The 23,247-nt window shown below is 36.8% G+C and overlaps 2 protein-coding genes across 6 annotated transcripts in view; one reads left to right on the forward strand and one right to left on the reverse strand.

The window, feature by feature from the left end:
• The window catches only part of MSL2 (MSL complex subunit 2), a 35,380-nt gene extending 23,568 nt beyond the window's left edge, over window positions 1-11,812 (forward strand). For 2 of the 3 annotated variants that reach the window (XM_019437231.2, XM_019437222.2), the window contains exon 2: window positions 7,906-11,812. In XM_019437231.2, the coding sequence (XP_019292776.1) occupies window positions 7,986-9,497 (1,512 nt within the window). In that variant the 5' untranslated portion in view covers window positions 7,906-7,985 and the 3' untranslated portion in view covers window positions 9,498-11,812. Of the gene's footprint in view, window positions 1-7,410; window positions 7,795-7,905 lie in introns of those variants that run through there. The other variant, XM_019437239.2, reaches the window with a different exon arrangement.
• A 901-nt stretch (window positions 11,813-12,713) lies between these two features.
• Window positions 12,714-23,247, reverse strand: part of PPP2R3A (protein phosphatase 2 regulatory subunit B''alpha) — a 166,360-nt gene continuing 155,826 nt past the window's right edge. For all 3 annotated transcript variants that reach the window (XM_053903791.1, XM_053903790.1, XM_019437213.2), the window contains one exon: window positions 12,714-15,279. In XM_053903791.1, coding sequence (XP_053759766.1) covers window positions 15,147-15,279 — 133 coding nt within the window. In that variant the 3' untranslated portion in view covers window positions 12,714-15,146. The remainder of the gene's footprint in view (window positions 15,280-23,247) is intronic.

The raw sequence follows: 23,247 nt of genomic DNA on the forward strand, positions 1-23,247 counted from the left end.
AGATGCTTAACTGACTGAGCTACCTAGGTGCCCCACCATTTTCCATTTTTTTAAATCAGTTTTCGTTTTACAGAAATTACTTACATTGGGATCTTTTTTTCCCATATAAACTCTAAAATGAGAACCAGTGATTCTTTAGTCCCTCTGTTGTTCATGTCTAATTTGTTTATATTACATTTTAACCTGTAGTAGCTTTTGCCATTGTAGGTTTTATTTTATTGTTATTGCCAGTTCCAGTGTTCACTGGATCATTTTTTAGTCATTAACAACTTTTGCTAAACATTTGAGCAATAACCACTTTTTCTTTTTCTTGTGTCCCCTCTCTGCACTCCCTAAACTTAATTTCCCCCAGTAATCTGGTGAAAATATTAGTGGAGTTAAGTGCTGTCACAGTTAAAGTGGAGAAGCAGATCTTGCTTTTGTACCTGAGTAAGACCTAATTTACTTGGTAGTCTGCATGTCAACATAAAATGTATAGTATGGCTACTTTTACCAGTGGTATTTTGAAGTGAATGAATTGCCAGTTAGTTGCTTTTTTAAAAATTGGGATCATTTATGTGTTTAGAAGAGTTTGCTCAGAGATTAATGATATTCTTGTTTGCTTATGCCAGGGAGGAGTGCCTTTTCCTTGAATGGAGAAGGGGCAAGCTGATGTGGGACCTAGTTAAAATTTGTTTATTTATTTTGGTGGTGGTGGTCTTTCAAACTTTAGCTGCTCTGTAAATCTTGATGCATTTATTCTCTTCAGTGGTAGGGATAAAATGCATGGCAACCAATCCAAATGCTAGCTTTGATATACTAATACTGAAAAGTAATGATTTGAGTCATGTATGTTAAATCTGTGGGAAAGTTTTATGGCTAAAAAGCATGTTTATTGAGAAAAGTGTAATTTATAAAATCTGTTTAAAAAATTTTTTTTTAGCGTTTATTTTTGAGACAGAGAGAGACAGAACATGAACGGGGGAGGGTCAGAGAGAGGGAGACACAGAATCCGAAACAGGCTCCAGGCTCCGAGCTGTCAGCACAGAGCCTGATGGGGGGCTCGAACTCACGGACTGCGAGATTATGACCTGAGCCGAAGTCAGATGCTTAACCGACTGAGCCACCCAGGCGCCCCTATGAAATATGTTTTGATGGCTGAATTAAAGCCCTTTTCTAGTGCTTTAAAAGTTTTTTCTCAAAGCTAAGTATGGCTTAAAAATTACTTAGATTGTTGATTTAGGTGTGATAATGGCATTGCAGCTTAGAAGAAAAAGTATTTTGTAGTGATTAATACTGATGTTTATATATAGAGAAGTGAATTAACGATCTGGGACTTGTTTGAAATACTTAACAAAAGGGTATATGAAGCAAATGTAGCATAATCTGGATAATTATTAAATTTGGGTGGTAATATATGAGGGGTAATTGTACTATTTTCTGATTTTGTCTGAAAATTTTATTGTAATAAAAAGTTTCACAAAATTAAGAACATTAAAAAATCTGGTATTACGTATATTAGTAAATTAATTACCTGCAGTTCTGTATTCCTAGAAATTCCTAGAATTGCCATTGTGGTAATCTAAAACTAAGACTTAGTTTCAAATTATAATTGGCTGATTTGGGGATGGGAACAGTTAATAAGAGGGAGAACAGATAAACAATTAGTAACTTTTTTTAGTTGAGAAGTAAAAAATGAGTATTGAGTCGTTAGTCTTTTGGGGTCAGTATAGCATCATTTAATGTTTAAAACAGAGCACATATTATCAAATTCATTTAGTTACTAGACAACTTGTATTATGTAAAGGAAATATTTCCTGTGATATATTGCAGGTTCAGGATTCAAGGCAATGCAGTGAGAAATTTTTCTATCACGAACAATACATTTTTTGAAATCAGATGTGTTTTTTTGAGCAAGTTATTTTTTGCACTTGAATGTGAAACTACGTGGAATATGATCAAAGCTAAAATTAAACTTTGCAAATTCTCCCCGGTTTTTTTTAAACTTAGAAAAAATTTTTAACTTTGTTTATTAAAAAAAATTGTTTATTTTTGAGAGAGAGGCAGTGTGAGTGGGGGAGGGGAAGAGAGAGAGGCTCTCTGAAGCAGACTCCAGGTTCTGGGCTGTCAGCACAGAGCCTGACACAGGGCTTGAACCCACGAACCATGAGATCATGACCTGAGCTGAAGTTGAACGCTTAACCGACTGAGCCACCCAGGCACTCCAAGTTTATTTATTTTGAGAGAGAAAGAGCACAAGTGTGCACGAGCCAGGGAGGTGCACAGAGAGAGTGAGAGAATCCCAAGCAGGCTCCCCCGTGCTGTCAGTGCAGAGCCCGCTGTGGGGCTCAAACCTACGAACCGTGAGATCATTACCTGAGCATCAAGAGTCAGATCCTTAACCAACTGGAGCCACTCAGGTGTCCCTCCTCCTCAGTTTTTATAGTAGAGTCTGCAGGGAGTGATACATTTCCCCTTGATTCATAATGCCCATCCATTTTATTTTCTATGTTAGATGTATTTTTACAGTTGTAGAAGTGTTATCTAACATTTCTTTTTTTGGATGGTGGGGAGGAGTTTCCTTGGGGGCATATAATAGGTATATGGGTAACACTTACCTAGCTCTAAGAACCCCCTGAATCTTTTTCAATTCTTCCTCCTATTGCTGGAGCTGCCTTTGTTGTGAAGTGTAAAGAACCCTCTGGGAAGCTTTTGGGAGTTAGGATGATTAGCTGAGTGCATAAAACAAGATTGCCTAAAGGCATCTTTAATGGTACGTTACAGATCAAAGTATTTCTGTTGGGGAATGATTGGACAATCCAGTAGGTAATACGAAACCAGGTAATGGAGATTCTTAAGAACTCAGTGGTGGTGGAATACTGAATCAGAGTTTTTGGATGCTTTCTAGTCTATTTTCAGTTCTCAGTATTAGACATACTCTCTTAATACCTCAGAAAGGGATACAAAGATGTGTAAGGTATAAATCCTTTAAGGTGTTTGGTATTTCAGGGGGAGTTTTGATTGAAGTGACTGTTGTAAAGATCAGTGATAGAATGAAGGCAGTCCTTACCACTTAGCTTGTACAGTTTGCATATTATTAGGGGTTACAAAATGATGACATTCAAATTATATCATGTGTTCTTCATTTATTAGCTGCAATTATTCCTGTAAAGAGAAACTTTTCATCTATGATTGGGTTACTTGGTAGTGTAGTTGATATATAGTTAAGTCAGAATACTTGAAGAATGCTTGCTCTTTATTTACCACTTTTGAAAGTATGAGCTGGTTCACTAGCATCCTGAAACTGAGTTTTCCTTTCTTCCTTCCTTCTTTTCTTCTTCCCTCCCTCCCTCCCTCCCTCCCTCCCTTAAATCCATCCATGAACTCAGAGATTTGAACTTTTTAGATATGCTTCATTCCATTTTATTTATGCATGTTCAGATTTGTTCATGTTTGGTCAGCAGGAACCTCTTCAGGTTTGCTCCTGAGTCCCTTTAACACAGTTATGATCTTTGATAATTTCCTTGCTTTCTAGTAACAAGGTAATCAAAATTCATCTTGTCTAATTTATGTCACAGTTCTGGAAACAGTTATTTGTCCAAGAAGCCCTGATTCCTTTGAATAGGAAATTGTTTTTCAGTACCATTATCTGAGTTTATTGCTACTGGGGTTAGTCCCTTGCTTCCAGGCCTTTTCAGTGTGTAGTGCTAGGAAATCTCCATATTTAAGAAGAAAACATGAATTTATACTGATAAGTCAATTGAAATTCAGAACTACAGGATTTTCTGCTTAACTTTTTCTATCTTCTGACTTCTTCCTACTACAAAAACCACAAAAAACAGACTTTCAAGGATATCCACATTTACTTTATCCTACAGTAGACATCAACACTTTCACAGTAACTACTGACACTTACCAACATTGCGATTACTGAAAAAACAAAACAAGGATGCTAGGATTAGTCAATTTTCTGTGTTACAAAGTCATTTAAAATAGTTAATCTTTGAATGGTTATACCATCAATTTGGTATAAAATTATAATTACTTGTTTTTCATTTTTAGGGATTTCTTTTAAAATTTTAGTTTGTGGGGTACCTGGGTGGCCTTGGTTGAGTGTCTGACTTTGGCTCAGGTCATGATCTCATGGTTCGTGGGTTCTTACCCACATTGGTTCTTACCCATGTTGGGTTTTGCACTGATATTGCAGAACCTGCATTGAAGAAGTCTGTCTCCCGCTCTCTCTCAAAAATAAATAAACATAAAAAAAAAAAAATAGTTTGTTATATAATTATGTAAAACATTTACATGGTTTGAAAGTTAAAAGCTACAAAACAGGTTAAACCCAGAATAGTGTAGTTCTTTCCCTGTTTGCTTTGTTCATTCTCTCCAATAAGTAGGGTATTCTTTTAACCTTACAGCTTATTCTTTTAAGCATATACATATGTATCTCTATATTCATATCTTCCCCATCCTACCTTAAATAAATTCAAGGGTATTTATTCTAAGAAGTCTTATATTGAGTGGAAGGTTGGATTTCATAACTACTGGTGCTTTGTTTTTTTTGTTTTTGTTTTTGTTTTTTTAATTTTAGAGTTGTGCAACCATCACCCTGCCAGGATATTAGAACATTTTCATCACGGCCAAAAAGTTCCATTGTGCCCATTTACAGTTAATCCTGGTTCCTGGTCCCAGCCCTAGGCAGCCACTGTCCACTTTTCTGTTATTTCTAGATATTTTATATAAATGAAATAATACAGTAATGTACTATTTTACATCTGGCTTCTTTCACTTAGCATGTTTTTAAAGTTAATCATGTTGTAGCATGTATACCAGTGGTTCTTTTAATTGCTGAACAGTATTCTGTTGTATGAATATATACATTTTGTTTATCTTACCAGTTGATGGACATTTGGATTGTTTCCAGTTTTTGTCTATTGTGAGTAATGCAGCTTTGCATATTCACATTTATATGGATGTATATTTTCATTTCTCTTTGAGAAGGTTCCTAGGAGCAGAATTCCTGGTTTATATGGTAAAATGTATGTTTAACTTTTTAAAGAAACTACCAGACTGTTTTTCAATGTGATTTATACTTTACATTCTCACCAGCAATACAGAAGGGTTCTAGTGTCTCCACATCTCTGCCAACTGTTGGTGTACTTTCTGTCATTTTGAATTTATCCTTTCTAATAGGTGTGTAGCAGTGTGGTAAGGTTTTACTTTTAATGATACTGAGAATGTGTTCATGTGCTTATTAGACATTCATTTTTTTTGGTGAAATGTTTCTTTAAATCTTTTGCCCATGTTTAATATAGAGTTGTCTTTTTACTCATTTGTATGAAATGTTTTAATATGTTATAAGCCCCTTATCATTTACTTTTTCAACTTTACAAATACTTTTTTGTATATACAAATACAAATGTATTTTGTATATACAAATACAAATGTATTTACAAATACATTTACAAATACGTTTTCAGTCTGTGGATTATCTTCATTTTCTTAATGGTGTCTTTTGAAGCACATATTTTTAATTTTGTGCAAATCCATTTTATATTTTTTTCCCTTTTGAAGATTGTGTATTGATGTCACATCTAACACTTTGCCCAACCCAAAGTTATGATTTTCTCCTGTGTTTTTCTTCTAGAATTTTAGGTCTTACGTTTAGGTTTTGTGATCCATTTTGAGTTAATATTTGTGTGTGTTGTAAGATAAGGATCTGAACAGTTGTTGGTTTTTGTTTTTGGCATTTGAGTATTGAATTGTCCCACGTGATGTGTGGAAAATACTCTCCCTTTTGAATTATCTGGGCGCTCGTTGCACAAATCAGTTGACTATAAATGTAAGAATTTTCATTCTGGACTCTCTTTTCCATTGATTTATATGCTTATCCTTTTGGCACTACCACATTGTTTTGATTACTGTAGCTTTAAAGATGATTTTGGAATTTGATAGAATAAGTCTTCTGACTTTGCTGTTTTAAAAAATTGTTCTGGCTATCCCAGGTCCTCTGATTCCCTAAGAATTTTAGAAACAATCTGTCAATTAAAAAACAAAACGAAACAACTCACCTGAGATTCTCATAAGGATTACATTGAATTTATAGATCAACTTGGGATGAATTTTCTTTTTTTTTTTTTAACTTTTTTTTTAAACATTTATTCATTTTTGAGAGACCGAGACAGAGCATGAGCAGGGGAGGGGCAGAGAGAGAGACACACAGAATCTGAAGCAGGCTCCAGGCTCCGAGGTGTCAGCACAGAGCCCAGCGTGGGGTTCAAACCCACAAACTGCAAGATCATGACCTGAGCCAAAGTCGGACGCTTAACCATCTGAGCCACCCAGGCGCTCCGGGGTGAATTTTCATCTTGTGTTTAACCTGGGCTTATGCAGCCTCAGGCTGCTAAGAACTGTGCTGTTTGCCTTCTCCAGCTGAGTAGCTTCCGAGAAGTCACTTTGAGTGATCATGTCTCTGGGTCTTGGCTTTATCCTCTGCACTAAAAATGGAGTGAGTCCCCTGCCATCACAGCAGCTTCTGGTCCTCATAGGGTAACACTGATGGAGCTGGGTGGTGGTCAGGGAGAACTGGGCAGCCCCAGACCAGAACACCACAGATTCTCAATGTTGTTAGTTGAAATCAAGCTTATTTTATTTTATTTTACTTTATTTATTTTGTTTTATTTTTAAAAATTTTTTAATATTTTAACTTTTTTTAAATTTTATTTTTTTAAATTTACATCCATATTAGTATAAAAATCAAGCATTTTTCAAACATAAATGCTTCTCAAATAATTTTATGTCTTTGGAAATGAAAATGACTCATTTTGTAAAAAAATTTTCAGGTTTATAATTGCTTTTAAGGGAGAAGGTTTGCTGATTCCACTTGCCTATGATTCAAAGTACCTTCTTTCCTATGCCTGAGTCTTAAATTACATAGTTTGTATGAGAAAATAGGTGCTGCTTTGATTTTATTGCTAACTATTTGTCCTGAATTGAGGACCAAGCACATTGCTTCTTTGAGGAGTAGGATGGAAATAGGGACTGAATCTAGTTGCTTTCCCCTTCCTGACACACAACCTACACAGGTCATTTTTAATTTGGGAGTTATATCTGGTTGGAAGACTATTTTCACTTTTATACGATACTGCTTTACTTCAGATATTTGTGGTTTATGACTAGGATCGTTTGTATTTTGTCAGAAGAATTTGAGTCAGGTAATATGCCCCTTTTTTCCTTTTGAAACATTTAAACAATTTTTTTTTGTCACTGTATTTTGATTTTCTGTAGGAGAACAATTTGAGTTTAGTGTAGTACTTCCTTTTTTCTTTTGATACATGAACATAGTTCTTTTTCATCTTAACTATATTTTAATCTTTTCTTAGTTTATGATTAGTGTATATAATGTAAAATGGTTTGAAATTATACTTTTTTGGGTGAAGATGCCTTGGTACTGACTAATACCCTTCAACAGAGTTTAATGAGGGTGGGGACTAAGTGTCTCTCTTTCCCAATGTTTAATACAAAATAAACAGTATGATTTTGTTCAGTACGTTGTAGCATTATTGTGTTGCATTAGGTTGAAGTTCCAAGGGTTTTAAGCTTAGTTTGTGCTTTTGGTGACTGATCTTCACCTCTTTATAGCCTTTGGAGAAGAGCATAAGAAAGTGGACCAGAACATACTGTTTGGGAGAGAAACATAGAATCAAGGAAGATTCTGGTTTGAGATAAAGGAATGGGGAATATGGCATGGAAGTGAAGTACACTATTGAGTATTTTTCCATTTCCTGTAAGATCTGTTTTTTGTTACCTGGTCTGGTGAGTTTAACCCATCTCAATAGATTACTTAAAATCTCATCTTAACTTCAGTATACGAAGTCATAAGTTTGTTTTACTAAAATCTTTGCTTTCCTCCTTTTTCCCTCTTAGGACATTTGCTACAAGATCCTATTGCACCCACCAACTCCACCTGCCAACATTATGTCTGCAAACCTTGTAAAGGCAAGAAAATGATGATGAAACCTTCATGTAGCTGGTGCAAAGACTATGAGCAATTTGAGGAAAACAAGCAGTTAAGCATCCTAGTGAACTGCTACAAAAAACTATGTGAATATATAACACAGACTACATTGGCACGGGATATAATAGAAGCGGTCGACTGTTCTTCTGATATTTTGGCTTTGCTTAATGATGGATCATTGTTTTGTGAGGAGACAGAAAAACCCTCAGATTCATCCTTTACTTTGTGTTTAACACATTCCCCTTTACCTTCGACCTCAGAACCCACAGCTGATCCTCAAGCTAGTTTATCTCCAATATCTGAAAGCACCCTCAGCATTGCTATTGGCAGTTCTGTTATCAATGGTTTGCCTACTTATAATGGGCTTTCGATAGATAGATTTGGTATAAATATTCCTTCACCTGAACATTCAAACACAATTGATGTATGTAACACTGTTGACATAAAAACTGAGGATCTGTCCGACAGCTTGCCACCTGTCTGTGACACAGTAGCCACTGACTTATGCTCCACAGGCATTGATATCTGCAGTTTCAGTGAAGATATAAAACCCGGTGATTCTTTATTACTGAGTGTTGAGGAAGTGCTTCGCAGCTTAGAAACTGTTTCAAATACAGAGGTTTGTTGCCCTAATTTGCAGCCCAACTTGGAAGCCACTGTATCCAATGGACCTTTTCTGCAGCTTTCTTCCCAGTCTCTTAGCCATAATGTTTTTATGTCCACCAGCCCTGCACTTCATGGGTTATCATGTACGGCAGCAACTCCGAAAGTAGCAAAATTGAATAGAAAACGATCCAGATCAGAAAGTGACAGTGAGAAGGTTCAGCCACTTCCAATTTCTACTATTATCCGAGGCCCAACGTTGGGGGCATCTGCTCCTGTGACAGTGAAACGAGAGAGCAAAATTTCTCTTCAACCTATAGCAACTGTTCCCAATGGAGGCACAACACCCAAAATCAGCAAAACTGTACTTTTATCTACTAAAAGCATGAAAAAGAGTCATGAACATGGATCCAAGAAATCTCACTCTAAAACCAAGCCAGGTATTCTTAAAAAAGACAAAACAGTAAAGGAAAAGATTCCTAGTCACCATTTTATGCCAGGAAGTCCTACCAAGACTGTGTATAAAAAACCCCAGGAAAAGAAAGGGTGTAAATGTGGGCGTGCTACTCAAAATCCAAGTGTTCTTACATGCCGCGGCCAACGCTGCCCTTGCTACTCTAACCGCAAAGCCTGCTTAGATTGTATATGTCGTGGCTGCCAAAACTCCTATATGGCCAATGGGGAGAAGAAGCTGGAGGCATTTGCTGTGCCAGAAAAGGCCTTGGAGCAGACCAGGCTCACTTTGGGCATTAATGTGACTAGCATTGCTGTACGCAATGCTAGTACCAGCACCAGTGTAATTAATGTCACAGGGTCCCCAGTAACAACGTTTTTAGCTGCCAGTACACATGATGATAAAAGTTTGGATGAAGCTATAGACATGAGATTCGACTGTTAAATCAGTGGGTCTTTAAACCTACCTCTGGTAGGGAAATAGCTACAGTTTTACGGCAGCTATGGTTTTGTTGGTTTAACTTGCCGGAGCTCCTGCATATAGATCACTTGTATCAAGTGTTTTCATTGCTAAGTTATATGTGTTAGTGTCGGGGAAATAGTTTGCAGATAATGGAGGAGTAACCCTACAACTATATGTCCTTAGTTCTTACAGAACCTCATAGTTTGAGAACAAATGCTGATGCAACTGATTTATACAAAATGAACTTTGGCAAGGAAAATAACATTAACCTCATTGTTTATGGTCATGCTTTGTGCATAATCAAAGTTTATGATTAAAGTGTAAGGAAGTGGTATCTAGTCAGTCCATAAAGATTGTGCTAATATTTTGTGAAAAAGTAGCCATTAGTTTGTTCAGGAGACTCAGTGCTGCCTTCAGATGCTATTGATGTTTCTCCTGTTGAAAAGCTGATGTGTCCAGCTCAACCTTTGTGCTGATGTAATACCATTTCTGATCATGAAAATTGGCTACTGGTGTATGTAGCAGTTCTTAAATCAGCAGTATTATGAAAGAAAATTTGCCCCTCATTAGAATGTTGAAATCTGTCTTTTAAAAAGTGAACAAACTGAAATTCTGTCAGACTGCAGATGTTTAGCTGTTTATGCTATAGAACTCTTCTGAATTGAGTCCCTTTTATAGTTAACGTCTGACTCATTTCTAGGAAAAAATTTGAAATCCTTCCTTCACTTTTAGCAATGTTATGATTAGATAAATGAAGTGGAGAAGAGCAGTTTTATTCTGAAGGTAATTGAATTTAGATTATAAAATGTGACAGAATTTTAAAAAAAATTATAAAAATTTTTATTTAGAAGTTGGGATTTATTTAAAATAATTTTGGAATAATGCCCCAAAACTTAACCAGATTTATGCATTGTATTTATTGCTATTGGCCACTTCTTTGATTTTTTTTTTTTTTTTTTTGTTCCTCTGATAGTTTCATCCTTTATTTTGAATATGCTCCTTCTCTTTTCTTTCTCTTTCGGTGCTATTTGTTATGAAGGCTTCTTTATAGAGGCCAAATAAAAATGCCTTTTTATGAAGCCTGTGCATTTAGGTAGGTTTGAAGCTAGGAGGTTTTTTTTTTTTTAGAATGCTCTTTTGCATGTAAAGCACAAACTGTGTTTCAGTTTAAATGCATGTCTTCCCTTTAATTTTTATGGGGGAGACAAGTACAAACATTCTGTTGAAGGGAAATCTAGTCAGTTGCTTGAAAAGAGCACAGCCCAAACAAAACAAGGACTGACTAGGTTGTAAAGAAATGACCTTATGATTTAAAAGAAGAATTGCTGCTTTGACAGTGCTTATTTAAAGAAAAATACTGCTGGAAAATTTCCAATTTCTACTACGTTCACCATCTCTGATGAGATCTGACATGTTGAAGTTATGTTTTGATTTGGCACACAGCATGTTCAATGATGGTTACTCACCTAGTACAAGACATGGAGAAGAAACCTTTGGACACAGAGCAGATGACACCTCCTTCTGTTTTGTAGTGTATCCTGGTGTCATTTTCTGTGAATGTGGTCAGGTAGAGTTGTTTTTGTTGTTGTTGGGCCTTTTTTTTTTTTTTTTTTTTTTTTTTTTTTTTTTGTCTCTTTTGGTGGGGTGGGGGTGGGCTAAAGCCATAGGAAGAAAAATGTGATGTATGTGTCCAGTATGTACTATTTTGTTTTTGTTTTGCAAGAAGAGTTGAACTATTTTTGATAACAAGAGTAAATGGTGGAAAATGCTTCTTAGTTGTCTTGTCTTTATTTGCTTTCCAAGTTTTGGAATTTTATTTAATTCCTCTAAGTGTTAGCAGTGTCTTATGCAACATGTATTTGCCTAAAGTTTGTAACAGTTTTGTGTTGAACTCAGATGCCCTGCTATATAAACTTGTAAATCTGTTCTTTATTCACTAATGATCACTGCAAAAATGACTAGAACTGAGATTGTACACATGGATGATTAGGATATATTTTGCAAATCTCCCAAACTTTCCTAATATTATGATCTTAAAATTCATAGAATACTTTATTGCTTCCCAAGTTTGATAATTTTAGTTTTGTGTTTTTTGATGCATGGGAGGTTGGCAATATAGACAAAGCGGAAATCATTAGTATGTGAGGGCCTTGATTGTTATGTAATATTGCCAATGATGAATTCAGGTTGTTTTTAGCACAAGTTTCTCTTTTTTATGCTGGTATTCTCACTGCCACATTTTTGGAAACCTGTATTACACCTTAATTCTATCAATAAATGTTAGTTTTCTAATTCTATGTTGTAGAATACTGAGGAGTTTGGGATAGCATGCTCTGAATGGCCTATATTATATACATCTGGGGAAGAATAATTACAGTGCCTTGATTTTTATATTGTTTTTCTTTATATCATGAGTTATTTAGGAATGCTGACCAGTGGCTAACTAGGGATGATTAAGAAATTATTACTGAAGTAACTGGATTTACTTTATCAGGATTTGAAACCACCAAAACAATAACAGCTTTTAATATGACACATCTTCATTTGTTCTTTGAGTCTTTGTTATTAATGTACGTAATCAAATGATCTTTCACCTTATTTGGTAGAGAATTTTTATAGCTGGTGATTTATCTTTTTGGTTAGCTTCATTAAGTCTACATTTCTGTGCAGAGCTATAATATGGATCTAGGATAAAGAATTTCTTTTATTTCACTCTGTTCTTAGTATTCTTGAAACAATTCTGTGGTGACCTTGAAGAAAAGTCTTATAACAGATGAAAAATAAAATTTTCTTTCCCGTATCATAGGTGACAAATACAAAAATGCTTTAGAGAATACTGAGTTCAAAGTATAGTGTTGGAATCTAATACTTGGATGATATTTTAACTTTTCTCCCTCCTTTCTAAAAAAGTTTTAGTTACAGTTTTTTAAAAAGAATACATTATATACAAGGCTAAAGTTTTTGATCCTTGTAAACCTCTTATTCCCAATATCTAGTCCTCTTCCTTATTCCTCTCCAGAGGAAATCCCTTCTCAGTTATGAGGTGTTATCCTTCTAAATCTTTCTTTATAGTTTTCCCCAGGGGTTCAGAGTTATTCTTTGAAACTCAAATTTACAGTGTTACTCTCTCAAACATAAAAATGAGTTGCAAGGGTGAATAAAACCAAAAGTGTGTAGTGATTATCTTCGTGAACATGGTTCATATTTGACAACTTGTCTTTATTTAGTTTTGCAAAAAGGGAAAAACAAAAACAAGTCATGCAGGTTTCTCCACCCAAACACACTTTAACATTTCCAAAAACTGAGCAAATGCCTTACCTCATTAGATTCTAGAATTTTATAAATACTTTGACACGGTGACATAGATAAGATGCAGAGAAAATACACGGAATTTCATTAGTTTGATTACCTCGGCAATTAATGTTATGAAATTCATTTTAATTGACTAGCATTAAGACCATGATAACCTTCAGTTTTTATCAAGGAGTCAGAGATATTGTAAAAACTTGAAATTTCCAGTTGGGCAGTAATGATTATATTTAGTGAAATCTTTACCAGAAAGTCATATATATACTGTCCTAGTTCTCAGAATTCACATTTCTTACATTCAACTCTTAGGAGTACAGTAAAACGCTTCTGTCTGAAAATACGTTACTTTGGGTAACCTAAATTAAAATAGCTTTATCTTAAATGGAATGATACTGTTAGCTGTTACTTTTTATAATTACAGACTTTTGAAACAAAGTACAGACCAAAGTAAAAGCAAGAGGATTTCAGTAAGGAGACACAAGGTACAGAGGTAAAAAGCCAAATAGTATTAAAAAAAAAAAAATGTATATTGAATTTTTTTACTTTTTGTTGAGGCTTAGAAATATTTTAGACCATTATGGATAATAAAACCTTTAAATCCTATCTTGGCTAATTAAAAATTATTTTTAATATTTTATGTGAAATAAAATTGCTTTCTCTCCCTGGTAAAAGGGTGGATGAGATAGATGGTAAAGTTCATGTATCACAAATACATAAACTTTTAATCCTAATTTACTAGTCTATTTAAGTTACTGCATATAATTTTTCCTAAAAATTTAGTCATTTTTAAGCTTTTAGTTCTTTGTGAACTGTTAGATACCAAATTTTAATATTTATGCTTTCTGTAACAGTTAAATGGAAGATTAGTTCTGATCATAAAAGGTAAAATAACAGCAAACTGTATCAGTAAAATAACTTTCGGTTGATGGTGCATTTCCTAAATTGCCCTTATCTCTACTTTTTGCCTACCATAGCCCAAAGTTTATTTCATTGTTTGACTTTCATACCAGTAAGGGGGAACCAAAGCAGGGTGGCAAGGGAAGCTATTCTGACATTCAGGACTGTGGTTAAAGCAGAAAACCCAGGGAAAAGGTGATGACTTTGACAGAGATAGTTGTTAAAAAGTTTCTCGGGGGTTTCTTTCACTTACGCTATTAGAAATTTCCATCCTTTTAAATAAATTATTTTCAGTTTTTAAGGATATTGCAGGATTTGGCTGCATTGTGGCTTGCTAAAAAAAAAGGTAGAATTCTGTAATGAACACATCTACTATATAGTAAAGATGAAACTGGTTTCCTTTATGGGTGGCATTATGGTTTTCTTCCATTTTTGTGCTAAATATTGAGGTGATGGAATATTTGAAATAGTTTGTTTTCAACATGAATGGATAATGTTTAGATTGAGGCCTTTACTGTTGGCTTAGTGTAATATTCAGTGATGAATACATCTAGTAAAAATTTTCATATATCACTAAGTCTTCAAGTAGGCCTTTTGATAGGAAATGTAGATGGGGGGCATCAACTAATTTGAAGATTAATAAGTCATTCAGTAATTCTCCACAAATGTTAGATAAAAGGAAATTTTTTCAAGTATGAGTCAAATCCTGTACTTAGAAGTGTTTTTCATCCTATTTTATATAAGATCCACAGTCAGGATGGGGAGAGATTATGCAGAGCTTGCCAGCAAGGTTGGAAGGCCCAGTGGTTACAATACCTGAGGATGTAAAGTGACTAGCAGTTTGGCAGGTCATTGTGAAATTACGTTAAACCAAGTAATAAGTTCAAGATCTTTGAACTCCAGTACACATATTAAAAAGTCTGAGATGTTCTGGCAGTGCTTTTATTACCAGGGGTAAGTCACTTCTGGAGGCCTTTTAACTGCTTTCTCAAGTTCCAGAGTTTTTCTGACTCAAGTTTTCTGCAAGGGAAGGCTTCTTCTGGGCTCCATAGGAGCCCTGAGGGACCTCAGGGATGCTGGACAACAGAGGCAACTCCTGCTTTTGTGCAGAGAATTGTACTTGGCACTGTCCCCAAGAGATCGCTGGTACATTCAGGGGTGAAGAGTGCGGATTCACAGACTTTGGAAGGTGATGTATATCACTGTATTTGTTTGGAGAAAAAGGTTTGTAAGGGGTTCGAGGCAAACTGGAGGAGTCCCCCAAATTGAGCATGTGTATCCAGATCTATTGCTTAATGTCTTAAAGTTCCTAGTGCAGATACACACTTGCAGAAATCAAAGCCTTTAAAAAGCAGTATGCAAACTGGAGCATCTCCACAAGAAAAAGATTTAAAATACATATCTCTTTCATGTAGATCTTGGCAGCTATTCTTCATCCACTGACTGAAGCTTTCCACATTTCTCTGAAAGGCTTGAGGTTACTATTTGACTTTTATTGCCTTTGTTTCCAATTTCAGAGGGAGAGACAGGTTCTTCCGTTTCATAATCTTCAAAGGAGCTGAAAGAACAAACAAAAGTGAGTTACCGATTGAAAAAAAAACAAAAAAAACTTCATTGTTTGGGTAGAAGTCAATATGGCAAACTAGACACTGGAAACTACCAGCTTGCAAAAGTACCCTCAGTTGCTAAATGACAGTTGTGAACAACTGAACCATGCTGGAGGAGACCATGCTTTCATCTAGAATAGAAAACATACTTTCTGTGTTCCTTAAAGCCCAAGTTCATGTTAGGATTTGTTGAAAATTTCAGTGCTGTATCTAGCTTTCCCTAGGAGCGTTGGTATGAATGAGAGCATTATGGAGGCGACTAGGTTAGGGAGGGTGTGAGGTCGATAAAGTACAACTTTATATTATAGACTGCCTTCATTGAAGTGGCTTTCATGCAGAGTGGGGAACGTTCAGCTCAAATTGCTTTATAGCTTCTTTGGTTTCCAAGAAGTACATTTAGATGTGCAAGTGTGTACATAGAGTAGGTTAAAGCCTATTGACGGATTTCCTTCCGTTCTTTACAGAACTCCCCAGCATATTCCCTCTGCCTACTCCCCTTAGAAGTTCTTGGAATCCCCTGAGTTCCATTATTTTCCAGGCTATTCTTGACGGTGGCCTTAAGCAGGGATGACAATATTATATCTAGTGGGAATGATGGCTGCTTGAAGTATTGATAAATAATATGCTGAGGCTACATCTAGGCCCAGAGAAATCTACATGATCGTTATTACCAATGTTTGTTACAGTATTTGGCATCACCAGCTTATTAAAACCTTACCATTTGCAAGGACTTTTTACAGAGGATCTGTGCAGAAATTCCTGAACATAATAGTTCTTTCATCAAAAAGGTACCAAGGCTGGCTAATGTAACCTATGGTGAGACAGGTATACCCAATAGTAGAGGTGGTACCTATTCAACTCTAAAACATTTTTGAATAGAGGGTAGAGAATATTAAACCAACAAACAAAAAGCCTAGCTGATGTTTAGAAAACTTCTTGAGTACCAATTCATGATCCTATCAACCATTATTTACAACATCATTTTGCAGAAATACCCCATTCTATACTTTGTTTCCACTCTTCTCCCCATCTCCTTGAGGCCTCAGTGTAACTGGCATCTGTTGGATAAGGAGGCAGAAGGGAGGGTAACTTTGCTTTAAGGGTTGATGGTTGAGCCTCCATTACTGGACCAAAATTCTCAAAAGCTAATTCTAGCAATGCAGTGTCAGATGTTGTGCTTATTTCCTGTCAAGAGTGAAAGACATTTTCTTCTCAGTGCAGATCTGGGAGTAAGTTCAAGAGGTCTGAACTGAGACTCATTCAATAAATATCTAGCCCCTTCCTACCGAGCTTGTACTATAATGGAGGCCATCTGGAATAATGGTTAAGTGGTTTACAGCCTGAGAGCATGGGCTTTGGAAAAGTCAGGTTCCAATCTCAGTTTGATCACTTAATGTTATTTTGGGTATGTTAACACCTCTGCATCAGTTTCCTCAACTAATGAGGTAATAGCAGTTCCTACCCCCTCATAAGGGTCAAGTGGAGATTGGGTGAGAGGACCTACTATTTTCATGATAGAGAAGTGTTCGGGCTTACTACTGGAGCAGGATGGTGACACCTAATCCTATTAAGGGGTCAGGGTCACATTGTGTATGTTATTTGTGAATACAAATTTTTACAGAAGTATTTTTTCCCATTGTAGCCTCATACCAGAAATGGGATTTCTAGCAATGGATTTGATCCGATGTAGTACATAAAGATATCCTAATGCCCTGTGGGTTGCATACAGAGGAAAGCCACCTGCATTTCTTTTGTACTTTCAAGGCACCAAGAGCAGTACTATGCATGGAGGCTTTGGAGGAATCTTCTGGATTGAGGGAGCTCATTTAGAATCTTTGTCTTTTTTTTTTTTTTTTTTTTTTTTTGTGTGTGATGTTTATTTTAGAGAGAACATGAGCAGGGAAGGGGCAGAGAGAGACAGAATCCAAAGCAGGCTCCAGGATCTGAACTGTCAGCACAGAGCCCGATGAGGGGCTCGAACTCACGAACTGTGAGGTCATGACTTGAGTCAAAATCAGATGCTTTAATGGACTGAGCCACCCAGGCACCCCTAGAATTTTTTTATCAGTGTCCTGGAGACTTCTCGTACTCTACCTCATTGTTTCTCAAATGGAGGCGATTCCCCCCACCCTGGGACATTCGGCCATGTCTGGATGCATGTTTGATGGTCACAACCGGGTGGATTCTCTACTGACATCTAGTTGGTAGAGTTCAGAGATGCTGCTAAACATCCTATAATGTGCCAGACGACACCTCACAAGTGAATTATTCAGCTTAGAACATCAGTGGCACTGAGAAACACTGCTCTAACTCTTGCCCCTTCAGTGTTAATGCATCCCCGAATTCTGGACTAAGCTCTTCTTATTTTGTACTTCTCTGGACGGTCATTCTTTCTTATGGCTTTATCCACCACTTGTTTACCTGCAGTTTCTAAATGTACAAATCCAGCCTCAGCCTCTAAGTTGGAGACTGCCATGTATCCAACTACCTACTCTTATGGCCCTTCCATTATGGCTGTATATACAAAGCTGAACTCCTCCTTCCCACACCCTGGCTCCACCATAATCTACCCCTTTAAAGCCAGAAATCCAGTGATTCCCAAGTTTCTCTTCCCTCCTTTGCCTTCCCCTTTTCAAGTCCAGCCAGTTTCTTATACCACTTAGAATAATACCTGGACACAGTCCTGCCCCTCTCTCCCCATTGCCACTGATTTAGTTCAGGGCACTGTATTTCATTGCTTGGATTGCAATAGTTTTCTAACAACTGGTCTTCTGCCTTCACTCTTGTCACATACCCTTTGCTATTGGCATACCAGGCTTTTTAGCTTGTCAAAATGGGTTCTGGTCTTGGGACCTAATGCCCTTGTACATGTTCTTCTGTGGCCTGCAGCGACCTTACCTTTTGGTTAACTTGTTCTCATCTTTTAATCTGAAAGGTCATTTAAAAGGTTCTTGGTTCCCAGTGCCTGAGTAACCACCATCTCTTTTGTTAAATTTTTGTTTAAATTCCAGTAAACGTAGAGTGTAGTATTAGTTTCAGGTGTTCAATATAGTGATTAAATACTTCATACAATGCCGGGTGCTCATCACAAGCACCCTCTTTAATCCCCATGACCATCTCTTAATTAGATGTTTGCAATGGCTTCCTTATTGGTTTCCCTGCTTCTATTCTTGTACCACTAGCAATTTGAAGATTACTATCTTCAAAAACTGGAAATGGGATTATATTACTTTCTTAATTCTTTTTTAATAGCTTCCCGAGGCCCTGCATGATCTGGCTCCTGTGTATCTTTCCAGCTGTATTTCCCTATTGGTCATTATATTCCAGTCATATTGGCCTTTTAAAATGTCCTCAACACACTGTTTCCTGACTCAGAGCCATTGAATATATTTTTCCCTCTCCCTAGAACATTTTTGCTCCCTGCTTTTTTCAGAGCGATTTCCTTCTTAACCTGTAGGTTCTCATCATCTCAGGAATTTTTCTCAGCACCCTAAATTGTAAGTCTCTTTCCATTATTGGCTCACTGTTTCCTTCACAATTACATAATTAAATGTCTGTCTTCTCCACTTGATTATAAAATATCCATTTGCCAACTCACTAATTTCCTTGGGCTATAGAATAGTGCCTGGCACTAGATGCTCAAAATGATTAATAAAAAATGATGTCCTAAGTAAGGCTCTTGTGAAATGATACATTGAGTTGTCAGGGAAGGCTGAAGTCAGTAAAATGGTGAGAGTGCAAAAGTCATCTCGAAGTCACTTAAGTTAGAACTGTGAGAGTCTAAACTTTATCCTGTTCTCTAGAAAAATTCCTGAGAGAGAGAGCTGATTCCTTCTAAATGACCACTTCCAGGTTTACTTGTAGGTAACTGGGATTCCTCTGGGCACAAATGAAGATTTTATGAAATATTCTCTGTTAACTGGCTATTTTTGAATGAGTAGCAGGGTCAGAGGATTGAAGCAGAACTCCTTGGGTTCACAAATAGTTCATTAGAAAGCCTACGTATCAAACTGAGAAGAAATTTAACCTAGTATTAACAGTGTTGTTAGTATAAGGAAAAATAATGGTCATATATTTTTCCTAGCAATATGTTGTCTTTAAAAACCTGTTCCCCTAAGTTTTTCCCTCTCAGATGAGCAATTTCTGGACAAAAGTATTAAGGCTGGTTCTGCTGATTCCTGGAATTAGTAGAAATAATGATTGGCACATACATGGTCAGAAAAAGGATTTGTGCGGTTTCAGGGTTTATTTGGGAATTGTGGTCTGATTCTATTTTTGGGATTCTATTTTCAGGGGTAAAGGGCAAGAATATCTGATTCAGGGTTTGAGGAAATTTAAGACACATGTTGGCTATAAGCATAGAATAAAATGTTAAGTAGTTCTTTAATTTGGAGTCTCTAATGCTTTAGAAATAGGAGTGGATCAATCTTACCTTTACACCTTTAAATCCTAAAGCACTTACGTAAAATGGATTAACTGAAATACTTGGGAAGTTGGACATTTGGATCAATGAATTTCCTTATTGACCCATTCAGTAACTAGAAATTTTGTTCCAACTCTTGCTAAAGTTTCTTAATATGTACTACTACCCACTCTTCTTGCCTCAGAAGTTGATCTCACTTCCTTTTTGGTCTCTTGCAGTTCCCTAGGGTCGTAAGCCATCTGTTGTTTATTCTTACTTAGTTCGTGTGTAGATAGCATAAAAATTTGGGTTTAAATATATTCTAATTATGAACTTGAAGGGAGGAATAGGGTTCATTCATTTTTATTACTAACCACAGTGCCTGGCATTGAGTAAGTGCCAGTGAATATCTATTGAAATAAAATTGGGCTTTGATTTGTTCAATGCAGAAAAAAATTAAAACTGTATTATTAAATTCAGGTCTATATAAAGGTGCTGTTTAATGAGCACTATAAAACATAACTTAGAACTATTCTTTTAAGGCTGTAACTCATGCTTTAGAATATTAATTCCTTTTTCTCTTCTCATGCCCCAGTATACATACATGTCACCTCCCCTTCCCCCTCCTGCCCCATTATGCCTGCTCCTCTTAAATTTTCCCACTTTGCTGAGGACAGTCAGGCTCCACACAACTCCTTACTCCACACTTGACTCTTATTAGCTGCAGTCCTGGAAGATGATCTGGTGGGTTTGGGACTGGCCTTTTTTGCCTACAGCACCTTCTTTTCCAAAGCTGGTGGAAGTAAACAACTCTTTAAAGGAATAATTCATATATTTATATTTAATATAAGGGGAAAAGCTACCTTTAAAAATATTCAGTAGTGCACAGTTCTGAATTCTCTAAATGTCCAATAATAGGGAAATGGATGTGAGTTACTGCTTGAGAACACTTCTGAATCATTAAAAGTCATATTTTTGAACACCCTAGTAGAATTAAGCATCAAAAAGAAGTATACTAAAGTGTAAATAATGGTTATCTCTGGATGACTGAACCAAGGGTGATTTAAATCTCTTTATATTTTACAGTTTTTGTGCAGCAAGCTTATATTTTTCTACTAATCAATAAAAACACAAAACAGGTCTCAGTTTCCTAATATAACAACATGGAGGACCCTTTTTTTTTTTTTTTAAATTTTTTTTTCAACGTTTTTAATTTATTTTTGGGACAGAGAGAGACAGAGCATGAACGGGGGAGGGGCAGAGAGAGAGGGAGACACAGAATCGGAAACAGGCTCCAGGCTCCGAGCCATCAGCCCAGAGCCTGACGCGGGGCTCGAACTCACGGACCGCGAGATCGTGACCTGGCTGAAGTCGGACGCTTAACCGACTGCGCCACCCAGGCGCCCCTACATGGAGGACCCTTTTGCCTGTTTTACATAATTGTTTTATTGCTGAAGTTTTTTCTGCAATTTCTTTATTGCAGAAATCATAAAAGTGTTAATTATAAAGAAATTTGGCATCCTATTATCTTCATATAGGTGGCACATACAGTTGAACTGGTTTATGTAACTGGTACCCTATCTGGTTTCCTCTATTATGACCATTCAGTACCTTGGATTTATACAAATGGTGTTGTATGCTGTGATCACGTTGTGTGTTAGAAGTGATAATTCACAATTTTTGCAGCTTCTGTGTTTGCAGTCTTTCACCTCATTGAAATCTGGAGTCATTACTAGGTTATTCTTGAAAGCATCACCTAAGTACCAGCCTTGAATCAGGTGGTACAGGTTCCTGGCACAAAGGCTACTTATGGTGTTTGTTAGATGGTAAAGTAGATGGAGAATTTCAGGTTGTACTTAGAGGGTCAAAATGTCTGGACTCCTGCAGTTATCCTTATAGTGAGGTGAGGGTGGCTGCTGGATGATTGTTGCCTTCTGTGTCACTCAGTAAACATTTGCTAAGGATCTCCTACGTCCCTAACATTTTGCTAGGTGCTGTTATTAACAGATGAATGAAACAATGTTCTTTGCCCTGGAGGAGCCCAGGTTCTAGTGGGAAACAACTCCATTTTTTCCAGCACTTATATGCCATTGTTGGATACATTATATGCATTATCTCCAATCCTCAGTATAGTCCCATTGTTTATGTAACAGATATTTACTGTGTGCCAACTGTGTGCCCTGGGAATGACGGGAATAAGGTGGGTAGTGGAATGGTGATGTTATAGCTGATTAAATTTTAGTTCAGAGAGGTTATGTAATGTGGCCAAGATCACAGAGGTGGTAGTAATAATATCCATTGTTTATTACTGATTACATAGGTACTATCCCTAAGGGCAAAGTATAAAGATATTTACACATTATTTATTTAATCCTTCAATTTAAACAGCTCAGTGTGGCAGGTGGTATCCTCATTGTATAGATGATGCTGAAGCTTGGATGCCTGGGATTACACAGCTAGTAAGTGCTAGAGCAAGGGTTTGAAATTATTAGGTTTGTCTAACTCCAAATTCCATGCCCTTAACCATGATGTTATATCTCCTCTCTTCCCATACAGGGAGTAGTAACAGTAGTAATAGCTACTATTTATCAGGTATCTACTATGTGCCAGGTGTTTAGATATATTATCTTAGATTCTCACAACCACTTTGTAAGGTAGTTGCTGGTGTCTTTGGAAACTGAGCCTCAGGAGTCAGATAACCTGTCCAGCTGGTGAGTGGTAGGTAGAACCAGATCTATCTGGCTCCTTCCTAAGCCTCTGCTCTTTCCATAGTACTGCCATTCTTCCTCCATTTCTAATATTTGAGTCTGGTAATTTTTGTTTACAGACTCACCCTGATGTATTTGTAATTCCTCTTGAGGGCTTCATCTCAAGGTGGTGTAACCTTGGGATTCTGAGTCTGGCCTTACTTTTGAAAACCACATCAGTCAGCTATTAACAACTGTAAACCCGTCTATTCCTCTGACATTCCAGTTCTCACTCTACAGGGTATGGCTATTGTAAGCCTTCTCTGCCCGCAGGACCTCATCACCCACGTGTGCTGTATGGAGGCCTTATCTTATCTGCTACAACATGAGGAGGGTCCAGCAGAAGCCTCTCATATACACTGGTCGAATTTCATTACACCTGGTCCCTGCATCTCCTCTTGTGACCCCTCACCTGTACTTCTGTCTGCATCCCTTTGCCTCCCCTCTCTTGCCTCCAGACACACTTCTCTGAGCACCACAACTGGAAAAAACTTCTGCTTGAGCCAGTTATTTACTCTCTAGCTGCCATCAGTTTCTCTTTTTAGACTAACAAACTTCTAAGTAGTGATGCCTGCTATCTCTATTTTCTCCTTTTGTGGCAGGTTACAAAACAGTATGTAGTATAAATTACATTTTTTGTAAAACAAATTATCTGTCTGCATTCAAATGTCTAGAAGGGAGGACAGGCTATGCTATCTCTGGATGGTGGGTTTAATTTTATCACTAAAAAAAAATTTTTTTTAAACTTCTTACTTATTTTTGAGAGCGAG

The sequence above is a fragment of the Panthera pardus genome, unplaced genomic scaffold (genome assembly GCF_024362965.1).
Source record: "Panthera pardus isolate Hobbes unplaced genomic scaffold, ASM2436296v1 HiC_scaffold_16, whole genome shotgun sequence".
Lineage (NCBI taxonomy): Eukaryota > Metazoa > Chordata > Mammalia > Carnivora > Felidae > Panthera > Panthera pardus.